A 25,226-nucleotide genomic window follows, 5' to 3' on the forward strand; every position below is an offset into this window, starting at 1 on the left:
ACAGCAATGCTGTGGGAAAAGCATAACAAATTATCTCAAAGAAGTGGTACATGGGTTCTATGTCAGTATATACAAGGTCATGCACTTTGACAAAAAGAACCCCAGGAAGGATATTCCCAAGCTGAAAGGTGTTAGAGAAAGGAAGGCTGAAGGAATAAAAGGTCTGTATATGGTTATCATACCTCACCTGAATCACTGATTAAAATGTAACACAGCAGTGGCCATGGGGAACAGAGAACTCGGTATCAGTGACAGAGGCATAGGTTGGAGGAGCCAATGGCCATAATGTCACTATGCAGTACAACACTGAAGGTCCAAAATGAAACACAGTCCTCACTTCTAGTTGGCTTACTTCAGCAAAATCATTAGACTTGTGTAGGGTGGTCCAAAGAATGGATATGAAGGTGATTAAATAGTTTTGCAATATACTTAAATGTCTTGAGGCCCTGGAAGACATTTATATGGACTTACTGTGTTCTCAGGAATTATAGCCTGGATAATAAAGACTATTAATAGGTGGCAGGCTCATAAATGTACTGAGAAGAACTTCAGTGAAAGGCCTGTATGGCTCTGAAAATTTCTTGGTAGTAAACTACCAGTGTAAGGTGGGACGGGAATTGTGGGACAGATGGAATAGGAGAACTAATTCACAGTATGAGGAAGGGTAGCCAAAGAAGAAACTATTGTACAGATAGACAAGCAGACAGACTTCTTACATCTCACTGGATACTTCACAAAACTTTCTGATAATATGAACAATTCTGTAATTTCTTAGCAGCTGCTATTGCTGTATGTGTTCATTAAACCTTATGTAGATGAATGTTTGCCAGTTAACCATTACATTATTTATATACCCAAATGTAAATAACTATTTGTCACTTAACTACTTAACCATTAGGTTACTTACATACCCATATGTCCCTAACACCAATGCCAGAGGCAGACAAGCTCCCTCAATTATAAATAGTTTTAGCCCCTCAAGTAGCTGAGCTGCCCTTCCTAATCTACTCTCAAATATCAAGTAGCATATTTAACCTGCTTTGCATAGCTCTTAAGACCACATGGAGACTTACTTTAGTGTACCTGTCTCTCAAGCTTCAGTCAGCTGATCTAACCTGCCATACCTTGCAACATTCCAGAACTCATTTATCTTGACATGCCCAGTACCTAATCCCAGCTGATAACACTTGCATTATCTTGCTTCCGCAAGGCAGACAGATAATTTTTAAGTCCACTTCTAGCTTCTAAACCCTGATTGCCCCTCCTAGGACTAGCTCCAAAATCCCAGTCAAATGATCATGGCAATCATAAGAATCTACACCCCAGAGTGTTGAGTGGGTCTGTTTGACTTGCCTTGTAAACAATAGTAGGATAATCTGACACCAAATTCCTCTGCCCTGTTAGCTGATCACTCTTTGTACTTCACTGCTGAGCTGAACCGCTTTAGGTGATCATTCCTTCATTCACTGCATCCTGGGTCTTAACGGCTTAATCTGACTGTCTACCTTCTCTCAGGATGTCATAAATGGATACACCGTCCTATGCCTGGCTTTTGAGTTCTAGTTATATGAGTGGTCATCCACCCTTGAATGTGGCTCCAGAGACATAGTCATCTAATTACCTCAGTTGAATTAGGAGAGAGCTGTTTCTGTGAAAACTGACAGTGGTTACAGCTGCTATACACTAATAATGAATGAGACAACTGACAGTGGTTACAGCTCCTATACACTAATAATGAATGAGACAACTGACAGTGGTTACAGCTCCTATACACTGTTCTAATAATGAATGATAGGGCTTTGTCTGTTGCATCTTTAAAACAGGGTTCACTGCAGATCTGTTTAGTTATTTATTGACATTTGTTTACTGGAAAGGTCTGACTGGGTCTAGAGTATCCATTTTCAGCAAATTCCCAGTTACAAAAGCTCCAACACACACATCTAAATCATAAGCTAAATATACAATGAAATAAAAGTTTACAATGTACATAAGTATATATGAGTACATGAATTATGGCTGAAATAGAAGTAAAAGGCAATTAAGACATCAGTGTTAAATAAAATTTTGTCAGTAAAAAGTACAGAATATAGAAGTTTAATTATGCATAAGTATGATACGAGTGCATGCATTATTGCAAACAGGAGAAAAATAGACATTTGGTCATAAGGATACAATGATAAGTCAGTTGGAATGATAGATAATAAGTGTAGACATCACTAAAGGAAAAAGAAGGGTTAGAACAAGGAAAACAAGAGTCTAGCTAGGAGTTAGATGGATAGTAGTGGATCTTAAGAATAAATGGAAGGAGAGAGGTAATTGATGGGAAGTGGAGGGAGGCTGGAGCAAAGCAAGAACAACAGAGAAAAAATAGGGAGAGATAAGGAGTAAGCAGATAAGAGAGGTGAGGTGAGAATTTTGGTAGGCATTGTAGGCAAAAATGTTATAAGCAGTATTTTAATTGGGTTCCTATTACCTTATCGAATTGCTGAAACTTTGACCCTGAAAATATCAAACAGAAATGTTCGAAGTTTCAGCAATTCGAATTCAAAAAAACAAAATAGTGTGTACAACTGTTGTAAGCGGGGGGGGGGCACCCCCCCCCCGGTCTTTAAATATACCAACTCTGGGATCGCACTACAGTGCGGTAAAGGGAAATATTCCCTTTTCTCACTGTAGTGCGATCTCGGAGTTGGTATATTTAAAGAGCGGGGGTGGGGGGTGCAAGGAGGCTTGCCCCCCTGCTTACAACAGTTACTTTCTGTCTGTTGTTTTTTTTTTTGTGTGTTCGAAATTATAAAACTTCGAACACACAAGTTCGATCTTGTGCTGTTCAAAGTTTTATAATTTCGATAAGGTAATAGGAACCCTTTTAATCAGGTTTAGAACAAGAGCAGATCCATGATTTACTTAGAAATTCCTTTAATGACTGTTTGGAGAGGAAGTTACAGTTTGCTCTGATGTTTATAGGAAAGTTATTCCATGCTTTAGCCATAGAGTAGGAATAAAAGATTTGCCCAGCTGATTGATTTGGTTTATGGAAATACAGGAGTTCCTTGTCTTCTGATCTTAGGGGCCATTTAGGTAGATAACTGTGAAAGAGAATTCATTCAATCTTGTTCTGTTACCTCTGGTTAAAGATGAGTCTAGCCAATGACACAAAAGGCAGTGTGTGCAAGAGACTCACAATTTATAAAAAGACAAAATACACTACACATGATTTGCATTTTGTTGTTTAATTGTCTCAGTAATAAATAGATATTGCTATCTTGCATATGATATTTCAGTCTGTATTATTATCACCTAAAAGTGTACTTGACCTCAGTATGAGGGTCAGTCCAAATCACAACCATTCCATGTTAAACTGTGCTCTTTTGGCCCATATTGGTTTAGCTTATTTACAAAAGTCCACCTCGTGTCACATTGCTGGAGCTGTATGTATGACGTGAAAGCTCAGACATGATTCTGTTTTTCTTTCTGCTCTCCGTCATAATGGAATCGCTTTGCCACGGCAGTAATCAAGGCTGCTCCCTTACCACTCCCATCTTCGGACAGCAAGAAGGTGACGTCACAGCTTGGCACCAGCTGTTTCACTGTCTCCTGCAATATCCTCGAGAAGCTGAAAGACAAAATTAATGTAAATGTACACTGGAAAACACTTTCATTTCTGAAAAGTGCAGATTTTGTTTTGTTGCATTTTAGAACCACAGTTTTACTTCCTTTGTATTTAGAAATGTGAATGACTGAAGAGGAAGAAAAAACAAAACTAAGAGCACACATAATGTGAACAAAACAAGATGTATACTTGAACATTAAAAATATTTTATTGGCTACCAAATTATATCTAATGCTTTTGTAAAGGACTTGCACAACAGATTGGCTACATTTTTATAACTTCCATGCCAGGATCTTATTTATTTCCTGAGTCATTTCTGAAAATGGTCTATAGCCCAAAATACTAACCTAATTTAGAAAGTAAGTAAATAAATTAATGACTCCTGTATGATAAAAATGCATCAGTGTTGCTTTGTCAAGATATGTGAAATAGCTACTCTCATCTCCATCGTTGAGGAGACAATACCCATTGAGATATGTTGTTTATATAAATGACTGAGTCATTTCTTATACTGCACTCAGTGATACTGCTGTGTTTGAATTTACTGTGTATTGTTTGCACTCTGAATATGAAAATAAAGCAAGCTCTCTGATAAATTCTTTGCACTGTAACTACATAGCTCTAAATTATACTCCCGGACCTTTGCTTTTCATTATGTAATAGAAATTTCCTCTTTTGTATTGTTTTCATCTTTTACATGTGCAGTTTTGTATTTACTGGATACCTTTACTATTCAGAAGTGTAATCTAAGGATGACCATACCATTAAAGGTTCAGCCCCTTGAATCTTTGTGGGTAGAATTTCTAAAGGTTCTGGTGTAGAAGCAAAAGTAGCTTTAAAAGCTGTTAAACACTTTGCTCTGCGACACTTTTTTATGTTCCTTGGGTCTAATACACTGACTTAATTGCTGTTTCCCTGCCCTACCTCACTGAATGACTTGCTGTTTTCTTGCAGGATTGCTCAACAGCCACTCAGACATTCACTGTGTACAGAGTATCTGTATCTGTGTACACTGCACACTGTATACATAGTGGCTCTATCTGTGCGTACTGCACACTGTATACATAGTAGATCTTTCCATGTGCACTGTGCACTCTGTACAAAGTGGCTTTATCCATGTACATTGCACACTTTGCAGAGAGTGGCTCTTTCCATATGCACTGCACACTGTGTAAACTGTGGCTCTATCTGTGTTCACTGCAGACTGTGTACAGAGTAGTTCTATCCATATGCAACAGAATGGCTCTGTCCTTGTGCACTGTGCACTGTGTACAGAATGGATCTATCCACGTGCACTGCACACTGTGTGCAGAGTGGCTCTACCCATGCACACTGCACACTGTGTGCAGAGGGCTCTATCTGTGTGCAATGTACACAGAGTGGCTGTATCCACATGCACTGTACACTGTGTACATGGTGGCTCTATCTGTGTACACTGCACACTGTGCACAGTGGAGCTCTATTTGTGTGTACTGCACACTGTGTAGAGAGTGGCTCTATCCATGCACACTGTGTACAAAGTGGCTCTATCCATGTCTGCTGCACACTGCATACAGAATGGCTCTATGTACACTGTATACTGTGTACAGAGTGGCTGAATTCGTGTGAGCTGCTCACTGTGCACAGAGTGGCTGTATCCATGTGCACTGTGTACAGAGTGGCTCTATTCATGTGCACTGTTCACTGTGTACAGAATTGCTCTGTCCATGTGCACTGCACACTGTATGCAGAATGGTTCTATCCATGTGCACTGGGCACTGTGTACAGAGTGGCCCATTTAAATCCAGGAATACCACAGATAGCGCGGAGGGTAAGAAAAACATACAGAGATACTTCTGGATAGGAAGGAGACCCCAGATTCAGTAACCTCTACTTGTACATTTTTAATTCTTACATATGGCTAGGGAAAGAAAGGAAGTATGGACAGAAACAAAATGTAATGAGCATATTCATTTTTTTAAATTTAAAGTAGCTTAGGTTCCATGTTTTTTTTTTTTAATTTAAAGTAGCTTAGTTCCAGATATCATGGAGATTTTTGTTATGGAAAGAAAAAGCTGTATTTGGAACTAATTTAAGTAAGATATCAGCTTTATTACTTTCAGTATATTGATTCCATGCATCTTTACTACTATACCATGCTCTTTTCATATGAAATATCACAAAGATAATAGCTCGTCTCACCTGTCCTTACCTTTATCTTCCAACACCAATTTAATGTATTAGCTTGAAGTCACTGAATTTGTTGTGGATATATCTGAATGCTAGCCACTGTACTTAGCTACCTGGTTGTTAATAAACAGTAACAGCATAACTAAGGTGAGGCAAGAGGGGCAACTGCCCCAGATGCAATCACCAGCCAATCCCAATCTGTCTTTCTTTAATGCAATACTGACTTTTAAAAGATAATATTGCATTTGTTGTAAATCCTTAGCACTGTAGCACTCTATGTGTGGTATAAACTGTAGTAAGTGCTTATGACATTGTAGCAAACAGTTTGCTACAATTTAAAAGTTAGAAAATATTATTTTTGTATTTAATAAAACCAGAGTGTTGTAGTGTTTTGTGCAGGCAGGGTATAAACTGTAGCAACTATTTGCTACATTTGCAGCAAGCAGTTTGCTACAATTTATAAGATTTTTTTTACATAAAACATGAGCACCGTAGCACTCAATGCAGGCATGGCATAAAACATCTTTCTAATATTTCCTATCCCTCCATTATACTGTGCATGTTTTGTGACAATCCAGGTTGTGACCGAAAGGGCTTTAAGTTAAGAAACAATTAATTTACCCAGGTAATAAATAAATAAAATACAATTAAAATAACTTATGTGACTAAAATACTTCCTAGCTTGTGTCATAAAAAAATATTTCTGTAGTTGCTGGAGAAAGTCTGTTGTGGAGAGGAGAGAGGCTATAGCATGTTTTGTTTGAGGGCAATAACACATTGCTAAATTTGCAGAAATCCCTACCCTAACAATAGCTGGTTTTACTTTGATTCACATTCACAGCCCACATGGCTGAAAACTGAAAAACGTAAACAGAAGTGGTCTCACAGGAAGGCATGATCATTTAAAATGAATGATTTCCAAAGCTTCCTCCACAGAGAAAGAGGCACATCATGTTTACAGGTTTTTATCACATTAAAACGGGTCTACTTTAAAAGACCGAACTGTCAATTCCCCGACACGTGGAAAACGAAGACGAAACGACCGACAGGTAAGTTTACCGACAGGGTGATTTGCCGACAGCGGAAAGACCGACAAGGGTAATGTGTAAGTGTGCGACAGTGATGGCGTTAGGAGCGGTATGGTAAGTGTGCGATATTGTGGGATTTCGGGTTAGGCTTTGGGAAAGGTGAGTGTGTGTTAGTGTCGGAGTTAGGGTTCGTGTAAGGTAAGTGTGTGATAGTGAGGGACTGTAGTTTAGGGACGGGTTAAGTGAGTTAGGTTTAGTGTGCAGGTAGGTGAAGTGTGCGATAGTGTCGGACCTTGGGCTAGGGGTGGGTTAAGTGAGTTAGGGTTAGGGTGCAGGTAGGTGAAGTGTGCGATAGTGTCGGACCTTGGGCTAGGGGTGGGTTAAGTGAGTTAGGGTTAGGGTGCAGGTAGGTGAAGTGTGCGATAGTGTCGGACCTTGGGGTTAGGGGTGGGTTAAGGCAGTTAGGGTTAAGGTGCAGGTAGGGTGAGTGTGCGATAGTGTCGGACCTTAGGGTTAGGGTTTGGGTTAGGGCTAGTGGGTATGTTATGTAGTGTGGTGTGTTGTTTACGTTCGGTGTGTCGGTGTTCGGTGTTTTACGTTGTCGGTTTTGTGTGTTGTCGGTTATCTGGCGTCGGTGATTTTTGTGTCGGTGAAGTAGCGTGTCGGTCTTTTAAAGTAGACCCCATTAAAACATACTATGAGTTGACCTAGTTGTTTGGAATTTGGGAACTTATGTGGACAGTGTCCTAATGTTCGACCAGCATGTGCTCACTGTCATAAGAAATTCCTTCTGTACTGTGCATCTTATAAACAAACAGATTATGTCTAGGTCTAGGGATGTCATTGTCCTCTTTTACTTAGCCATCATTAGGATACAAGTAATAAACAATATGCCCTACATGGACTGACTCAGAGCCTCATCACTATACTCCGTATCCTTCAAACTGCTAAAAGGTGACCTGGGTCTGGCATACAAGGCATCCTCTGACCCAGTACTGATGGATTTACTGCACATCTGGAAGTTAAATGGCATCAGAAGAAATACTCAGTCTAAGGATCTAAACCTCTTCTGCAACATCAACAGAATTGTTTGGAGGGGTGGGTATATCTCACAGAGGATAGCACTGGTCTGGAACAGACTCCTCATCCATGTTAAACAAAGCACACATCTGTCTATATTCAAGTGCAACTTGGATCTATGGATGGGTAATCAAAAATTTACCCTAGAATGGTCTCCTGTACTACTAATGGACAACTCCTAAATGCTTTATCCCATGCATGCGTCCCCCTCAAAGTATATATGGTATGATTCCAGTTATTCTCACTAGGGGTAATATGCAATGATCGACCATGGGATGGTTAATTTAAGCATGAAAAGAGAAATTCACTAGGCTTAAAATGGCCTGCAAGAGCAGCTAGCCTAACACTTACCTAAGAACCTGTTAACCTATGAACTGACACATCTGTTCCAGCTCTACAGACTGACTAACTCACAGCAGCTTATTATAGCTGTTATTTACCCTCAGCAGGAATGCAATCTTCCTTATTAGCTTTGTAACCAACAAGAGTAGCAGTAAAAACTATCCTTCACAGCTCAGCTTCAGTTTTTACCAAGAGGCAACATAAAAACAAGAAGCCATTTTTAGAATGAAAAGCAAATGGTGAGAATGTTTACATCACTGACCCATTCCATCTACAGCGTGGTCTTCTGGCAGTTTACATTACTGACCCATTCCATCTACAGTGTGGTCTTCTATCAGTTTACATTACTGACCCACTCCATCTACAGCATGGTCTTCTGGAAGTTTACATTACTGACCCATTTCATCTACAGTGTGGTCTTCTAGCAGTTTACATTACTGACCCATTCCATCTACAGCATGGTCTTCTGGCAGGTTACATTACTGACCCATTCCATCTACAGCGTGGTCTTCTGGCAGGTTACATTACTGACCCATTCCATGTACAGCCTGGTCTTCTGGCAGTTTACATTACTGTCCCATTCCATCCATAGTATGGTCTTCTGGCAATTTACATTACTGACCCATTCTATCTACAGCATGGTCTTCTGGCAGTTTACATTACTGACCCATTCCATGTACAGCCTGGTCTTCTGGCAGTTTACATTACTGTCCCATTCCATCCATAGTATGGTCTTCTGACAATTTACATTACTGACCCATTCTATCTACAGCATGGTCTTCTGGCAGTTTACATTACTGACCCATTCCATGTACAGCCTGGTCTTCTGGCAGTTTACATTACTGACCCATTCCATGTACAGCCCGGTCTTCTGGCAGTTTACATTACTGTCCCATTCCATCTACAGCATGGTCTTCTGGCAGTTTACATTACTGACCCATTCTATCTACAGCATGGTCTTCTGGCAGTTTACATTACTGACCCATTCCATGTACAGCTAGGTCTTCTGGTAGTTTACATTACTGTCCCATTCCATCTGCAGCATTGTGTTCTGGCAGTTTATATTACTGACCCATTCCATCCATAGTATGGTCTTCTGGCAGTTTAAATTACTGACCCATTCCATCTACAGCATGTGTTCTGGCAGTTTACATTACTGACCCATTTCATCTACAGTGTAGTCTTCTGGCAGTTTACATTACTGACCCATTCGCTCTATGGCCTGGTTTTCTGGTAGTTTACATGACTGACCCATTCCATCAACAGGAGGGTGTTCTTGCAGTTTACATTACTGACCCATTCCATCTACAGGTGGGTGTTCTGGCAGTTTACATTACTGACCCATTCCATCTACAGTGTAGTCTTCTGGCAGTTTACATTACTGACCCATTCGCTCTATGGCCTGGTCTTCTGGTAGTTTACATTACTGACCCATTCCATCAACAGGAGGGTGTTCTTGCAGTTTACATTACTGACCCATTCCATCTACAGGAGGGTGTTCTGGCAGTTTACATTACTGACCCATTCCATCTACAGTGTAGTCTTCTGGCAGTTTACATTACTGACCCATTCCATCTACAGTGTAGTCTTCTGGCAGTTTACATTACTGACCCATTCAATCTATGGCCTGGTCTTCTGGTAGTTTACATTACTGACCCTTTCTAGATGCAGCCTAGAATTTAGGTAGTGCTTGCCTAAGTGACAGAGTAGGTTGCTTGTCTCATTCATATTAGATTCCTGATGTCATAAGCTAATAGGTTCATAGGTAGGTACTAGGCTATCGGCCCAAGGGCCTACGTAAGCCTAGCCAACAAGGTTTCCTGGCTTACACCACCCAATAAAGTTATTTTCCTGTGCCACTGTTGAGCAGAGACATAGAAGTGATCCCCGGGGTATATTTCCTATTTCCCATCCACTCATCAAGATTTTTCTAGAAGAGTGCTAATGAACTTTGCTTGACATAGATGGATAGCCTGTTCCAGAGTATAATGTTTACCTCTTTTCACTGCTACAAACCTTGTGCATTTAGAATTTTTTGCCAGTATTTATTCCTACTGCCTACCAACTCAGGATGCATCTCTGCCTATAGTCTACTTACATAGGATGCATTTAATTCTACAGCATGCAGACAACGGACACATCTCTGTCTACAGCCTGTTTTTCCAGGCACATATCAGTCCTTAGATTTGTAATCTAGATTTCATTTCTCAGTGCAGCTTGTTATCCATGATTTATCTTACACCATAGGTGTATAGGTTCATAGGTATTTGCTAGGCTGACAACCACTAGGGCCTTTTTAAGCCTTGCTATGCATCCCAAATCTCTGATAATTTCTGTTGCCCTAGATAAGTATAACCAGGGGGCTTGGGAGATGAAATATTTACAAGCAGGGACCTGGGAGATGAATCATTTACAGGCTGCCTGTGTCCATTAGAGACATAGGTGCCAAACTAGGGATGAATTTTCTGTCCCCCATCCAATTGCCCAGGTTACACTTCAATTGAGTTAGGGAGGAACTCTGTTTCACATGGATGGAGAGCCTGTTCCAGAGAAATGGTAGTCTCTGGTATACATACCTGTCTCACCAGCAGGTCCTATTTATATCACAGGCAATATTTAAAACTTTAAAATGGGTAATTATGGTGTTGTTTGTTTCACGGATATGCAGGCAGTCCATCAGGGTGGGGTCTGACAATGCCTTGTATTCCAGGCATATATCTCATCTCAATAGCCTCTAGGAGGCAGAATACAGGGATAGGGCCTTGAGGTGGTCTGAATAGGACATGTTACTTATGTCCTGCATTCTTTTAGTGAAAAACCTCTGTGGACATTCCAATTGTTGGATGTATCTGCTTAGGTACATATCAAAAGGGGCACTGTATTCAATGATAGATCTGATGAAAGCCAAAAGCAGTGGAACAATAACCTCCTTGGACCTAGATGCCATAACTTTGTTTATAGGTTGCACAGTATAGAATGATTTCCTCGCTACTGTAGACAGATGATCATCAAAGGCTAGATTACTATCTATATGAGTCTCTAACTACTGCGTCAACACTTAGGGTTGTGTTGTCAATATGATAGTTGCAAGGCTGGATGACTTTCAAAAGGATAACATTATGCATTTCTTTACTTTTCGTTTTCGTCCATGGCTCTGACACCAGTTATTGGTCTGTGTAAGCCCTTCCTGGAGAACATTTATGTTGGAGGAGATTCCATGGCTGCTGTAATTTGCAATCATCTGCAAATTTAGTCAGCCAGAGGCCAATGATATTGACTTTGACTTCAGGCAAAGTAAATGCCAAAAAAGAGTGGTCCCAGGACTGATCCCTGAGGACTCCACTTGTGACTGGCCTTGCTGTAGAGGTGGACTCCCCAATGCTAACTTTCTGGTTCCTGTCTGTGAGCTAGCTGGCTATCCACAGGGTGACATAAGGGTTTATAACTAACCTCTTGAGTTTGTCAACAATGCCAAAGTGGGCTATTGTTTCAAATGCCTTGGCCAGGTCAAGGCAGGCAGCATGAACCATTTTGCCCTCATCCATTGCTTTGAAGACCTTCTCAAAGTTGTCCACCAGGCTGAGTAAGTATGACCCGCCCTTCCCAAAACCAAACTGGGTTGGTCCAGTGACTGGGGGTTTCATATGTCATTACCGATCATTCCCATGATATTTCTTTCCATGGCTTTGCATATGAGACTAGTGAGACTTATGGGTCTGTAGTTTCCAGGGTCTGTAGATGGCCCATCTTTGTGCAAAAGGATAACTGTTGCTGTTCTCTACTCATAAAGCACAAATGCTGTTTGGAGGATATAGTTAAATAGCAATGCTAGAGGGCTTGATAGGTCATTTTCATGCTATTTGAAAAGCATCCTGGAATAATGTCTGGGCCCAGTGATGCAGTGTTCTTAGCCTTAGAGAGAGAGCATTAAGGACCTCTTCTTCACTGTAGTAGGGGAGTTATATATAATGGTATTTCCTGAGGGGAAGTTGAGGGGGAGAGAGGGGTAAAGTTGTATTTGGATTTGTTGACCAGTAGGTTTGCAGTATCTTCAGGCTCAGTATAGGTGGCTCCATTAACAATGAGCTTCACACAATTGTGGATTGCCTTTGACACTGCAGACACAGCTAAAGAGTGCCTTATGTTTTTTCTTGGCCTAGGAGGCCACATTTACCTCAAATTTGATTTGGTAGACTTTGTTTGCCCTCTGAGTTGTTTGTTTAGTCTGATGATAGTACTTTTATCCTTCTGGGTGCTGCACCTCCTAATTTTTGCCATGATTTTCTTCTTTCTGTTATACAGCCTATTGATGTTGTGATTCCACCAGGGTGGCTTGTTTTTTTGAGTTAGTTATGTACTTCTTCTTGGTGGGTAGAGCTACTTCTATGCAGCTATTAACATGCTTGTATAGGGTTTTTGTGAACAGTTCTTCATAGGCAGCAGCATTCTTTGGGTCTATGGGATTGAAATTTTGCCAGGTTATCACTTAACAGTAGAAAGTTAGCCTTAGATTAGTGTCTGAATATTCCAGGGTTAGCTGGGATTCTAGGCTTTATTTTTACTTCAAAGGAGACACATTTTGTGGTCTGACCTTACGACAGAAGGCATTACACTAAGGAGTGTGCAGCACTCTCCCATATTAGTGAGAACCGGATCCAGTATGCACCCCTGGTCAGTGTATTGACAATCTGGTCCAGGTAGTTTGTGTTTACAAAATCCAGAAATCACTGTGCCTGCATGTTTGGTGTCATATATGATTCCCAGTTAATAGTGGGGTAATTAAAGTCACTTAAGAATATGGTATTAAATTGGTTGGTGAGTGTTATTATTAAGTTTAAATAGATGATATGGGTCTCCTAAATGATAGACAGGGACCTATAGCTTCCAAGGAAGTGGTATGGGATTTTGCCTAGGGCGATTTGAATGTAGAGATAGCAAAATTTCACCAACCAGAAGAGCAAACATTAGCAGCAACGGAAGAGAACCACAAGTACAAAATCTAGTAAAATACCATTTATTGGTAAGCGCTTTCATCATGTTTAAAATCACCAAACTTCTTCAGACACTGGAAGTTTGATGATTTTAAACCTGACGAAAGCGCTTACCAATAAGTGGTATTTTTACTGGATTTTGCACCTGTGGTTCTCATCCTTTGCTGCTAACTTTTGAATGTGGAGATGCTGAAGTGCATCTTCCTGTTTGACCAGACCTGAGGTATATTTATTTTTTATGTAAATCATGACACCTTCACCTATAGTCCCTGGTCTAAATGTGTGGAAGGCATTATAGCTTTGCAGTGCCGGTGTGCAGTCCATGGCTTTAAACTATAGCATGCTTAACCATACCTACATCTCAGATCACAGTTTACTTATCTAGAGTGCATCTTAGATGACAGTCTGTTAAGCAGGACACATCTCAGCCAGGCTGCACAAGGTTCATTTCAGATCGCAGCTTGCTTACTCCTTAATATAGCTCAGCATAGTTTGTTTACCACAGATTTGTATCTGTGTCTACAATATGTTTCTCAGAATGCATCTCTTTTTTTCCTGTGTTTCTTTCACTGCCAGTTCCAAATGACAACTCTTCTCCTTGGGCAGATACTCACTCTTTCCTTCACCCATCCTGTGTCTATAATGAAGTGCCCAGGGGTGTTCTGAGGCTGAATGCTTCAGCTTCTCAGAGAGATGGCCTACAGATGGGTTGTCATTAGGCAAGTTTAATGGATTTTGATCCCAAACTATTCCACCTGGTGACTTGCTGTGTTCTGTTGAATCGGGGTCTGCAATGCCAGCCCAGTGTCAAATACATGTTTCCATACATGTTCCAATTCTGGCTAAAGCACTGTGTTCTGGATAGAAGACCAAGATCAGGTCCTGGCCCTTGTACCACTCTCTGCCACACTGAGCCAAATGGTAGTGTCAGAACTACAGCAGCCTAAGCCCCCACCATCCCCTGGGAAGGGTGAACCACCATTGCCATTGTTATATCAGCAGGCATAATAAATAACATGTAAACACAGTCCACAAAGTCTATGTTCCAGTTGAGAACTCTCTAAAAGAACTATATACCACATGAGATGCAAATCATTGTATGTAGCTCATTAGCCTTAATGCTGTATACAAATGCATAGCACCTCCATTTAAAGTTGAAGAACATGCCTCTGATGTCCCTCCTCTGGGCCAGTAATCAAGTAGCCTGAATCCTCACCACTGACACTGGAGAGGGATATTAACTTGGAACAAAAATTGATACACACAGTATTTCCAGATGCATCTCTCTGCATAAAGCACAATTTCCCTTAACAACACACATGGAACACACTCAGTGCGAGGGCTAATTTATCTCTCTCTCTCTCTCTCCAAGACCCCACTGGCACAGCTGTAGAGGTGAGTCCTTAGCCAAGTGTCCAGGCCAAGTCCTCCAGCATCCTCTCTGTGAAACCAGTGCTTTGTGTCCCTGTTCCAAGCAGCTGACACACACACTCTTTGATATTTGATTTTCATACACACACACACACACACACACACACACACACACACACACACACACACACACTCTCTCTCACACACACACACATACACACAGACACACACACACTCACTCATGGGAAAGGTTGGCACAGATTTACTAGCTATGCCCCCTTCTGCCCAGACTATAAGGTAGTTATACTGTCACCAGACACTCCTAAGCCAGCTACTCAAAGGCTCTAACAAGGGTACCAAATTATACTGAGTGACATTAACATTAATACCAATGGTAGTGTTTGGCCAATGCAACAAGGCTTTCAGGAATGGCCACAGAGTCACCAAAAAGATATAAGTACTCCCAAAGGTTAACATATTCTCTAAAGGACCAGCCACAATGATAAGTTTAAATCTATATAATAATAAATAATAAAATAATATGAAAAATGGAATATATATTTACAATAAACACCAGAGTTTCATTCACAGGAAATATTAAAATAACACAGATGAATAGATTCACCCAGACACAGAAAAACAGTACTTAACTAATCTCACTATATTTTCTTGACTGATCTAAAGAATTACTATTCCCTGGTCACTTACTAGAGGAAGGCATGACGAAGTAGATGAGGGGTCCTTTTTTGTCATATTCCAAAAAGAGACTGCCCTGAGACTTCAGTCTCATCTAGGATTAAAACATCATTTTTGTGCTGGATTACAGAATGACATCACATACATCTGATTTCTGGTTCCCATAATACCCCCCTTTACTAGAATCTAGCACATACGTGTCAAGAATACACACACATAGAACTTTGCTAGGATCTGCTGCAGCTTCTGGAAGTCATAAAACAATTTCAAACTTCCTCCCTTCCAGAGTACCATTTAGTTCACTGCTAAAGACAATATAGAAGGCTTCCTAGTACATATTTTTGTCTCTGGCTGCATTGAGACCTGTGAATTGCCATCTTTATGGCCTAAATTAAGTAATTTAATTGCAGGATATTTTTCTAAAAATTAGCTGGGGCTGAGCTTAATCTCTTCTTTTCCAGCATCCTCTGTTACAATATTAATTTTAACACTTATAATACAGTCTGACAAACTTCAACATCATAGCACATTTCGGTAGGCCAGTCCCATCGGATCCACCTGTCCCACCTCACCTGGCCATGGCACCAGGTCCCAGCACATCTGGGACCCAACCTCAAGCTGCCTCCTTTACTGGCCCTGCACCACTCTTGGGTGGAACCACCTCAGGGGATGGATCCCATCCCCCCTGGACACGGGCGCAGGGAGGACCCTGTCACCCAACACCAGTTCGAAGGTATGGTGCACAGGGTCATCCAGTGGGATTTGGAGGACCACCTATGCCAGATAGAGGGCAGACTGGTGCACCTCGAGGGGCAGGCAGACCCTGGTGCCCAGCCAACACAGCCACCTTTGGGGCTGTGAAGCGGCAGTGGTGATTGCCTATGGGTGGGGACCTTAGTCCCACTGTTTCCATCTCGGGGCACGTGGTCCTCTGATTCCCAACCACCCTCCCTATCCAAGGTGTTTACCCCCTCTTGTGTCATACGCTGCCCCTGTCCGCTGTCTTGTCTGTCTTGTCTGTCTGCAAAAGCAACCTCTCCTACCCAACTTACCTCCACATACCTACAACCCTTCCCCAACATCCCACTCTCACCTTAAAAAAAATGGGCATCTGTCTGAAAAAGAAAAAGAAAACTTTTCATACCATGCATAGCTCTCCATTTTTCGCCCATGTACACTGATGTTAATCAATTTCCCATGAATTACTCAACAAATTTATGTCACCCACACCCTTCCCTGTGGTGTGTGAGGCTCTAAATTTCAAATTGTCCACATCATGCACAGCTGTTGCTGCATAAGAAATGGAGAGCTATGGTCCTTTCCTACACCCATCATGCAAATCCCTACCTGCCCCCTGCTTGCCCCCATCTCACCACTTTCCTATCGCCCCTTTTTTCTTTTCTTTTTTTTTTTTGAAAATAGCACGGGTTTAAGTGGGAGTAAGTGCCACTTGCCATTATGGCACGTCATGCAAAACCACGCAAACCCACTTAAAACTGCTTTAATCATATGTTTTAGCAATACTTAACAAAGCTTAGCTCCGCTTAGCCGGCTTGAGCATTGCTAAGCAGTCCCCTTCTAAGCAGCCCTCAGCTGAGCTAAGCGGATTTGCGCACAGCTAAGCACTGCTAAGCATTTGCCACTTTGAGCACTGCTCAACTAAGCTTAGAGAGTTTGTGCACTGCTGAGCTGTGCTTAGCATTTTTAAAAATGGTCCAATGGTGGCAAAGGGCAGGAAAATGGCCTTATTTAAACCACACAGGTGGGAACACAGGCAGAACCTGTTAGAGTTTGAGCCATGCAGGAACTATGGCAGGTGCTGGAGAATCTGATGCTTTCAGGCACATCACTGGGGCATGTTGGAGTCCTGGCTCATGGCTGGGCTCCTTGTTAAGCACCATGATGACAGACTGCTGCAGGGCCAGTACCAGGGTTCAGAATACAAGTCTGAGGCTTGGGACCATCTGGCGTGTGATCTCACCATTGCCACTGGAATCCCCTGAACCAGTGAGCAGGTCTGTCATCATTATGATGACCTGAAGCAGATGAAGGGGGTGCTGTTGGCCCAGTGGATCCAAGATGCTAGGGCCCGGAACGCCCCAGAAGTTTGTAGGTATATCAACTGGTGATTTATCAATTTGTATTATGAATATCTGATAGACAGGTATGCATAATGTTGTGTCCCCCCCCCCACAGCTGCAGGGGAGAGGCCTCATAACATTGAGGCCCACACTAGATGTCTGACGAGTCTGTGCTGACAGTGTGGTGAGTACAGATCTATGTTGCAATATATAGTACAATAAATAAGAAAGTGTAATTGTCTACTGCCATTAGGTATGGTGTGTTCTGAGTGTACTGAATAAATGTATTGTTAGACCCACATTGATATAAGTGACTAATTCCAGGTACTGTGCAATACAGATGAAGGCAGCAAGCAAGCTACTATTGATGAAGGAAAGCCAATACTGTAGTAATACTGTGTAGGAATGACATAAGTATATACAATATGAATACTAAGGATCTGGTAATAAAGTACACAGTGGTTGCTACTGTGAAGGTAATAAATGACATTCATTATCTACAGGATATGCAGTACAACTGAATTTAGAATTTTGAATGTAATAAACCACTGTGTCATGTCACCCTCAATAAAAGTTACAGTACTTCCACAAACTGTTGCGTTTATTCTGGTCTGTCATTGACGAAATACAATTGTACAGGTGCTACACAGCAAATATGGCTATGAGACCATGAATTGAGTGAGGTTTGGCTGATAACCAACTGTTATGCTAAACTGTAGATGTGGAGCTGTAAAACAAGATACAATGAAATTTGATATATGTTCTGCACTAAAATCTGAACCTTGAATAGTAATGTGTAATGTATTATAGTATGTTCCCTGCAGCATTGTCTTGTGTTAAACTTTGCATTTCAGCTATATGTAGTCCTGACTGTAGGTACGCTGATACAGGCAAGTATAAGACTATAATAGATAGAACTACAAATATATGATGTGCAAAGGTATATGGGTCGGGTATGAAACCCAGCAGCCTGCTATGGTCTGTACAGATCCCACATATTCCCATCCACTAGGGGTTAAATGTGTACACCTGCATTCAAAGATATTAATACACAGTTCACTAACTATCTATGAAGCATGAATCTCATGCAAGTATGCTCAACTGACACTACAGTCTAATGTGACACTCCACTTATATTACCATGTCAGACTTTGTAACCAAGTGAGTTTTAGGTGCAAATCAGTCAAGCAGCCAACAGCAGTGGCCCAGTAGCTCAATGTGATAAGAAATAGATATGTTGTTCATTTTTGCACACACAGACCATGGTTTGAATCCAGGGACTGGTACTAAGATGTGTTTATAGTTACACACAAGTAATCCTGACTATTTGTAGAAACAGTCACGTAATGTTAACAGATATTTTCTCCACAGGGCTTTCAAGTAAAAAAATGTTTGTATTAGCTGTATGAAGGGTATACTAAAAAGCTGTGTACAAATGTACTAGTGTCCAACCCCATGCCTACACATGACAGTAGGATAGGTATATACACCATGCCCTCTTCCTGATACATGTCTCTCAAGTGACATGCTCTCATAGCTAGTGATTACTGTTGACAATAACCTTGGACACAGATATAAGTCCAGTTGAGGTATGCCAGTAGCACACTCACACAACATCAGTGCAGGGTACACCTTGTTAGTCATATATGTAAGCCTGACATGTATGATTCCCCTCTAGCTATGTACCTAAAGTTCTCACAGCTTGCCCCATACCATTCCAGGTCGACAGCTTAACAGGTATATATGTGATACAGACGCTATAGGCCACAGGTAGATGTAAAGTAAGGGCAGACCTGTAGAGTACTGAGCAGTACTGTTGTAAAAAAATATAGCCTATGCAGTTGGTAATGGACTGTTTTTCTCTCCCCCACCCCTTATCTGCATCACTAATTATTATTCATATACTACGGATATGTTGTTCTCAAAACCTAACATTGGGACTTGTGTTGTATTATTGTTCATATACTTCAATGGTTGCATACTAAAATACCTTGTTCAAATTCCACTGTTGGTGGCCTGTTGCCATAACTGTTACTGGCATGCTGTTACAATAATGACTGTTATTCCATTTATGTATGTTTCGTTTGATATACAGATATTTCAAATCTATTGTTCTGGGCTAATTGGAACACCCATGCATGCTGTTATAACTAATGTTGAAATGTTTTGTTCATGACTAACCAATACACTTTGACAAACTTCAACACCATAGCATGTTTAGGTAGGCCGATCCCATCGGATCCATCTGTCCCTCCTCATCTGGCTATGGCACTGGGTCCCAGCATGTCTGGGACCCAACCTCGAGCTGCCTCCTCCACTGGTTCTGAACCACCCTCAAGTGGAACCACCTCAGAGGATGGGGCCCATCCTCCCCCTAAGTGCAGGCATGGAGAGGATCCTGTCACCCGACACCAGTTCCGAGGTATGGTGCGCAGGGTCATCCAGCAGGATCTGGATGACCACCTGTGCCAGATAGAGGGCAGACTGGTGCACCTCGAGGGGCAGGCTTGTCCCAGCACCCAGCTCCAGCACAGCCACCTTCGGGGCTGTGAATGGCCAGTGGTGACTGCCCATGGGTGGGGACATCAGTCCCACTTTTTCCATCTGGGGGCACGTGGCCTCTGATTCCCAACCCACCCTCCCCATCCAAGGTGTTTACCCCTCATGTGTCATACACTGCCCCTGTATGCTGTCTTGTCTGTCTGCAAAAGCAACCTCTCCTACCCAACTTACCTCCCCAAACATACCTACAATCCTTCCCCAACATCCCACTCTCACCTTAAAAAAAATGGGCATCTGTCCCAAAAAAAAAATGTCAACACATACATAGCTTTCCATTTCTCCCCCACTTACACTGACGTTAATCAATTTCCCCATGAATTATTCAACAAATTTATGTCACCCACACCCCTCCCTGTGGGGTGTGAGGCTCTAAATTCCAAATTGTCCAAATCATGCACAGCTGCTGCTACACAAGAAATGTAGAGCTATGGTCCTTCCCTACACCCATCCAGTATATCCCTACCTGCCTTTCATAATGGTTTTCCCCCTGCTTGCCCCCATTTCACCACTTTCCTATCACCCCCTTTTTTCTTTTCTTTTTTTTTTTGGAAATCATGTGGGCTTAAGCAGGCGTAAGCGCCGCTTGGCATCTCGGCACTGCACAAACCCACTTAAAACTGCTTTAATCACTCTATGTCATTCGGGCACTGTTCTGTCCAGCAAAAAAAAAAACATCCCTGACAAGTCTCGAGCCCAGGACCCTGTGACCTAGAGTTATAGCAATGCACCACTAGGCTAAATCAACTCTGGGGAATTAGTAATGCTTTTGTAACTATATCATGTAGTACAGTCTTGTAACATTAGGGAAAAAAGACACCGCTGCCAAGTATTGAACCCAAGACCTTCTGAACTATTTTCAGAGAAAACGCACCATTATACCAACTCAGCTCTGTAGAATTAATGCATTTTGGCTAAATATATCATGCAGTACAGTGATGTAACATTAGGGAAAAAAAGGCACCGCTCCCAAGAATTGCACCCAGGACCTTGTCAACTACAACATAGTCCATTACACCAGTAGGCAAACAGAGCTCGAGATCAAGTAGTGTTTTTACAAACCTATCCTGATTGCCAGTGACACACTACTCCTATATATATTGGGACAAATCACAGTGTACATGGGCTAGGGTGACCTCCTATCCCACTTTATGAGGGACAGACCCTTTTTGGGCAGTTGTGTCCTGCAAAGAAATAGAAACAATGGCAAATCTCATGAGATGTTAGGACAAACATATTACCTATATTTTATGTAATAGTTGCATAAAACAGTTATTCTGTACTGAAAACACCTAAATGTTATAAGAAACAGAATAAGCAAGTAAAATGCTACAAGAATAAGCTTTTATTTAGGCAAAAAAATTAAGTTTTGTCCTTTGTACTGGCCCTGGGTATGTTTTGCCCTGCAAAATCTGACGTTTTTACCAAAAATGTCCCACTTTGGCTATTTGAAAAGGTGGCAACCCTAACTTGGGCCTCTGACGCATACAACAAACCAGTACACAGACAAATAAGTGCTGCTGGATGAATGGAAGGCCTACAATATCAGGTAGAGCTGACAAATGCACAGACTGTTGATGAATGAACACAGTTGTGCCCCCTACTTATGGCAGGGTTGCCATAAAACCTACTCTGTGTGCTGACATACTGGCAATGCAGTGCAGATTGGGGTTACAAACCAGCTCAGTGTCACATGTCATACCCATCTGAACACACATGTCCATGCCAATCATGTGTAACACACTGTATGCATGCACATGTCTTATAAATATACCTGACATAGTTTAATACCTTATTAATAATATAGCATATAATATATATTATCATAATATAGTATGATAATATATTACCATGATATATATAATATAATATTACTATTAATAATATATAATATATATGTAATATATAATATTAATATATTATATATCATCTATCTGTTACATTCCTTGCATATGTCACATCTGAACACCCACAGTCCTGTCCCACAGCTTAGTCTATTGCACAACAACAACTACATGCATGTCAATACAACATAGGAATAACTGAGCCATGCAATGTTCAGCAAAACTAGTTGCTCCCACTGCACACACTGCCACCCACAGTAGCACGTTAAAGACCTGCAGGGTGGACACATTTCACAATTATAAATATGTGTTCTAATTATTGCCTAACACTCTCTGGATGGCACTATTATGTAACATATGTACAAGAAGCACATGCTTCACCTGGACTGTTATGGGTACGCTCAGCCAGGCCATGCTGTGACACAACAGCTGACACCACGCCCTCACTGACAGTAACAGCTTGCTCTCCCCCAATGTCTTCACAATCCATAGTCTGACTCCTGGATAGAATACAGCAGCTGTGGCCTGCTACACATGCAGCAGTATGTTCATCTACCTGCTACAGACCTAAAATACCTCCCAAACACCTAGAACAGAGTATCCACATGATGCACATACATCACGGGTTGGGGGTGCTCATATGAAAGGGACATGTGTCACAGTCTCCCCCTACAAATATACACAGCTGATAGAATTGTAACAGCATGCACATTCAGATATAAAGGATCTATGACACTCACATCTACCTGTCTCCTTACTGACCCCAACACACATTGTTAAACAGTACACTGCTACAGAATCTGAAAGTCTGTTAACAATGGCCAGACATAGCATGCAAAACCGTCGACATATCCAAACAGTGGACAGTATTTCTACCTACCTTCTGTAAAGCTGTAGCTCCAACACCTTGATGATGTACTCCTCACAGGCCAGGAAAAGGGGCAAGGCCTACATGAAGGCCTTAATTATAGCACTGTGTAGCCATGCCATTGGCTAATGAAAATGCAACCCAGCTGTTCCGGATGCAGTTAGCAAGTGGAAGTCACAGACTGGTTCACAGGCAATCACCTGTTCATGAGCATTACCTACAAAAGGCAAACTGCTACCTATTGTAAACAGGTCTGAACCTTTATTCAGGAAGACAGACTGAGATTCACTAGGATACTACAACTGGAGTTCTTCACTCAAAGGAGTATAGCATTATACCAGGTATGTCATTCAATGAAGCATGTAATGGAATGCAGATGGAGGATGCAGTCATGGGAAATAAGACTTTAAACTGTAGATCTCAACCACATTGCCTGGACTGACATGTTGCTGTTAGTCTGCTGTCTAGCACCTGTGGCCATCTCTTACGGCTCTGTCTGCAGTGACACAGATCACAGCACTGGCCCCTGAATCACCCCAGGAATGGTCATCTCACATATGACTGCTAAATTTGTTGTCTGTTGCACAGTGCTGACAGTAAGAACTGGTGGGGTCTATATTATAAAACTGAAAAGACTTTAGCGCGAATGCTCACCCCCACTAACTATATATTCCAACTCTGAGGTCGCACTACAGTGAGGAAAGGAAACATATCCCACTCCTCACTGTAACATGACCCCACAATCACAGTTTCGATTCCCGGAATTTTTGCTCATGTGAGCGTTCACTCGAAAATCTTTTTGTGCATCTGATATAGACCCGAACTGGTGGATATAAGCTGCATATGACATCATGTACTGTTACTGAGCCCCTCTCAGTCTGTGAATGTCATACAGGTTTGGTTCAAAGATTGTACAGGTGTCCCTTACCATTAATGAGGCACACTGGCTAGGTCACTGTGTACTCCACACCTGCACCTCATTGCCTGACACCTATGGCTAGCATACCTGGTGACCCCTGCAGCAGGACAGCAGGTTATAGGTACTAGTAGTGGGGGAACACTAGTTCTGGCTCAGCAGCAGTGTATACATATTGAGCATACAATGTAAGAGAATGCATACAGTACCAGATATTCATGTACCATCACTGTGTTCCCAGGGGTCTGCCATGTCACAGATACATTCCCCAAACTCTGGGGACAACCATCACGGATTGTCCAACCGGTGTCTGGAATAGATATTTCTGTGGCAGGAGGTCTACATCTATGAGGCACATGTACACATTCTGCAAACATCCAGGTACTGCAGATGTCAGACACCTATGAGGAGGACACCCTACACCACATATGCACTGCTCTCAGTTATTGTGTAGCACAGATGTTGCTAGAATGTCCACATGCACTTGTAGTACCACTCACCTATTTTTCAGCTGTAGGCTGGATGACATGGTACTGACATGCTTCCCATAGGGGACATCCAGCAGTCGATGACAGTGATGGATGTGGACACATAACAACACAGTCTGTCACACCATTCAGGCCATATCTGCTAGTCCTGGTGCCATATCACGTTACTAGGCTATGGGCCCTGTGCAGCCATATGCCTAGGCCAGATGTTAGCCCATGTGTATGCAGGGGCACAGGCTGTATCCCAAGGGTGTATGTGCAGTTAACCATCCAGTTATCTAGGCTATGCCTGCAAAGGTGTAAATAACTACACTGCCTGATGTGGACAAGGTGCCCATTCCACCACAGGCTGATTGTGTGGGCACACATCTGAGCTGCCAACAAGGCCACTTCATGTCACACACCAGGTTGAGGGTGTGTGTGTGTGTGTGTGTGTGTGTGTGTGTGTGTGTGTGTGTGTGTGTGTGTGTGTGTGTCTGTTAACATAGTGGAGCATGACTTCCACTTGTGCAGTAGTCCCAGCAATGTGGAGTCCGTGAGTGCCTTGCATGCCACAGTGAGGTCACCCATGAGGATTATGTATGAAAACGGGTAGAGGTTTAGCCTTATGGCCTATCGCCATGAGATACACGTGTGATGGCCTGGTATTCCCTGTTGGAGACCTCTGTGATGTCCCCAGCTGCTGCATGTGCTGTGTGATGTGAATGATGAACAGGGAATTATAGACATTAATGGTCCTCATTGGGGGGATGTGGGGATGTTTATACCCCATGCCCTGTGATGACATACCCTTATGTATGACATGGGCCATGTAGAAGGTTTGTCTTACAATGGAAGCAACATTGTGTTGACATGTCATGTTGCCAAAGACTTGTGTCCGCAGCACACTCACCACTGATTGTGTACCTAGGATGTTGTTTGTACTGTCATAATGTGGTGACATCACACTCCCCATAGTGGTTCACACTGCATGTCCTGGTATGCAGCCTGAGGCCATGTGTCTGTTAATGGTCATGTATCTATATGAGACCCTCCTAGGCAGATGTCCACATCAGTAGGGAATCCGGTGATGGCACACAGCATACAGTCATCCACAGACATGGTCAGACATAGGCTAATGGCTGTTACATGCACCTCAGATGTGTACATCACACATAACAGAGGCCCAAACATGGAACAT

General features: G+C 42.1%; 1 protein-coding gene across 1 annotated transcript in view; it reads right to left on the minus strand.

The window, feature by feature from the left end:
* Window positions 1-3,231: 3,231 nt before the first annotated feature.
* LOC122789077 (hexokinase HKDC1-like) overlaps window positions 3,232-25,226 on the minus strand; it is a 107,213-nt gene continuing 85,218 nt past the window's right edge. The window contains exon 3 of the mRNA XM_044056277.1: window positions 3,232-3,616. Within this exon, the coding sequence (XP_043912212.1) occupies window positions 3,451-3,616 (166 nt within the window). The 3' untranslated portion in view covers window positions 3,232-3,450. The remainder of the gene's footprint in view (window positions 3,617-25,226) is intronic.

The sequence above is a fragment of the Protopterus annectens genome, chromosome 14.part0 (assembly GCF_019279795.1).
Source record: "Protopterus annectens isolate FY-2018-M chromosome 14.part0, PAN1.0, whole genome shotgun sequence".
Classification (NCBI taxonomy): Eukaryota; Metazoa; Chordata; order Ceratodontiformes; family Protopteridae; genus Protopterus; species Protopterus annectens.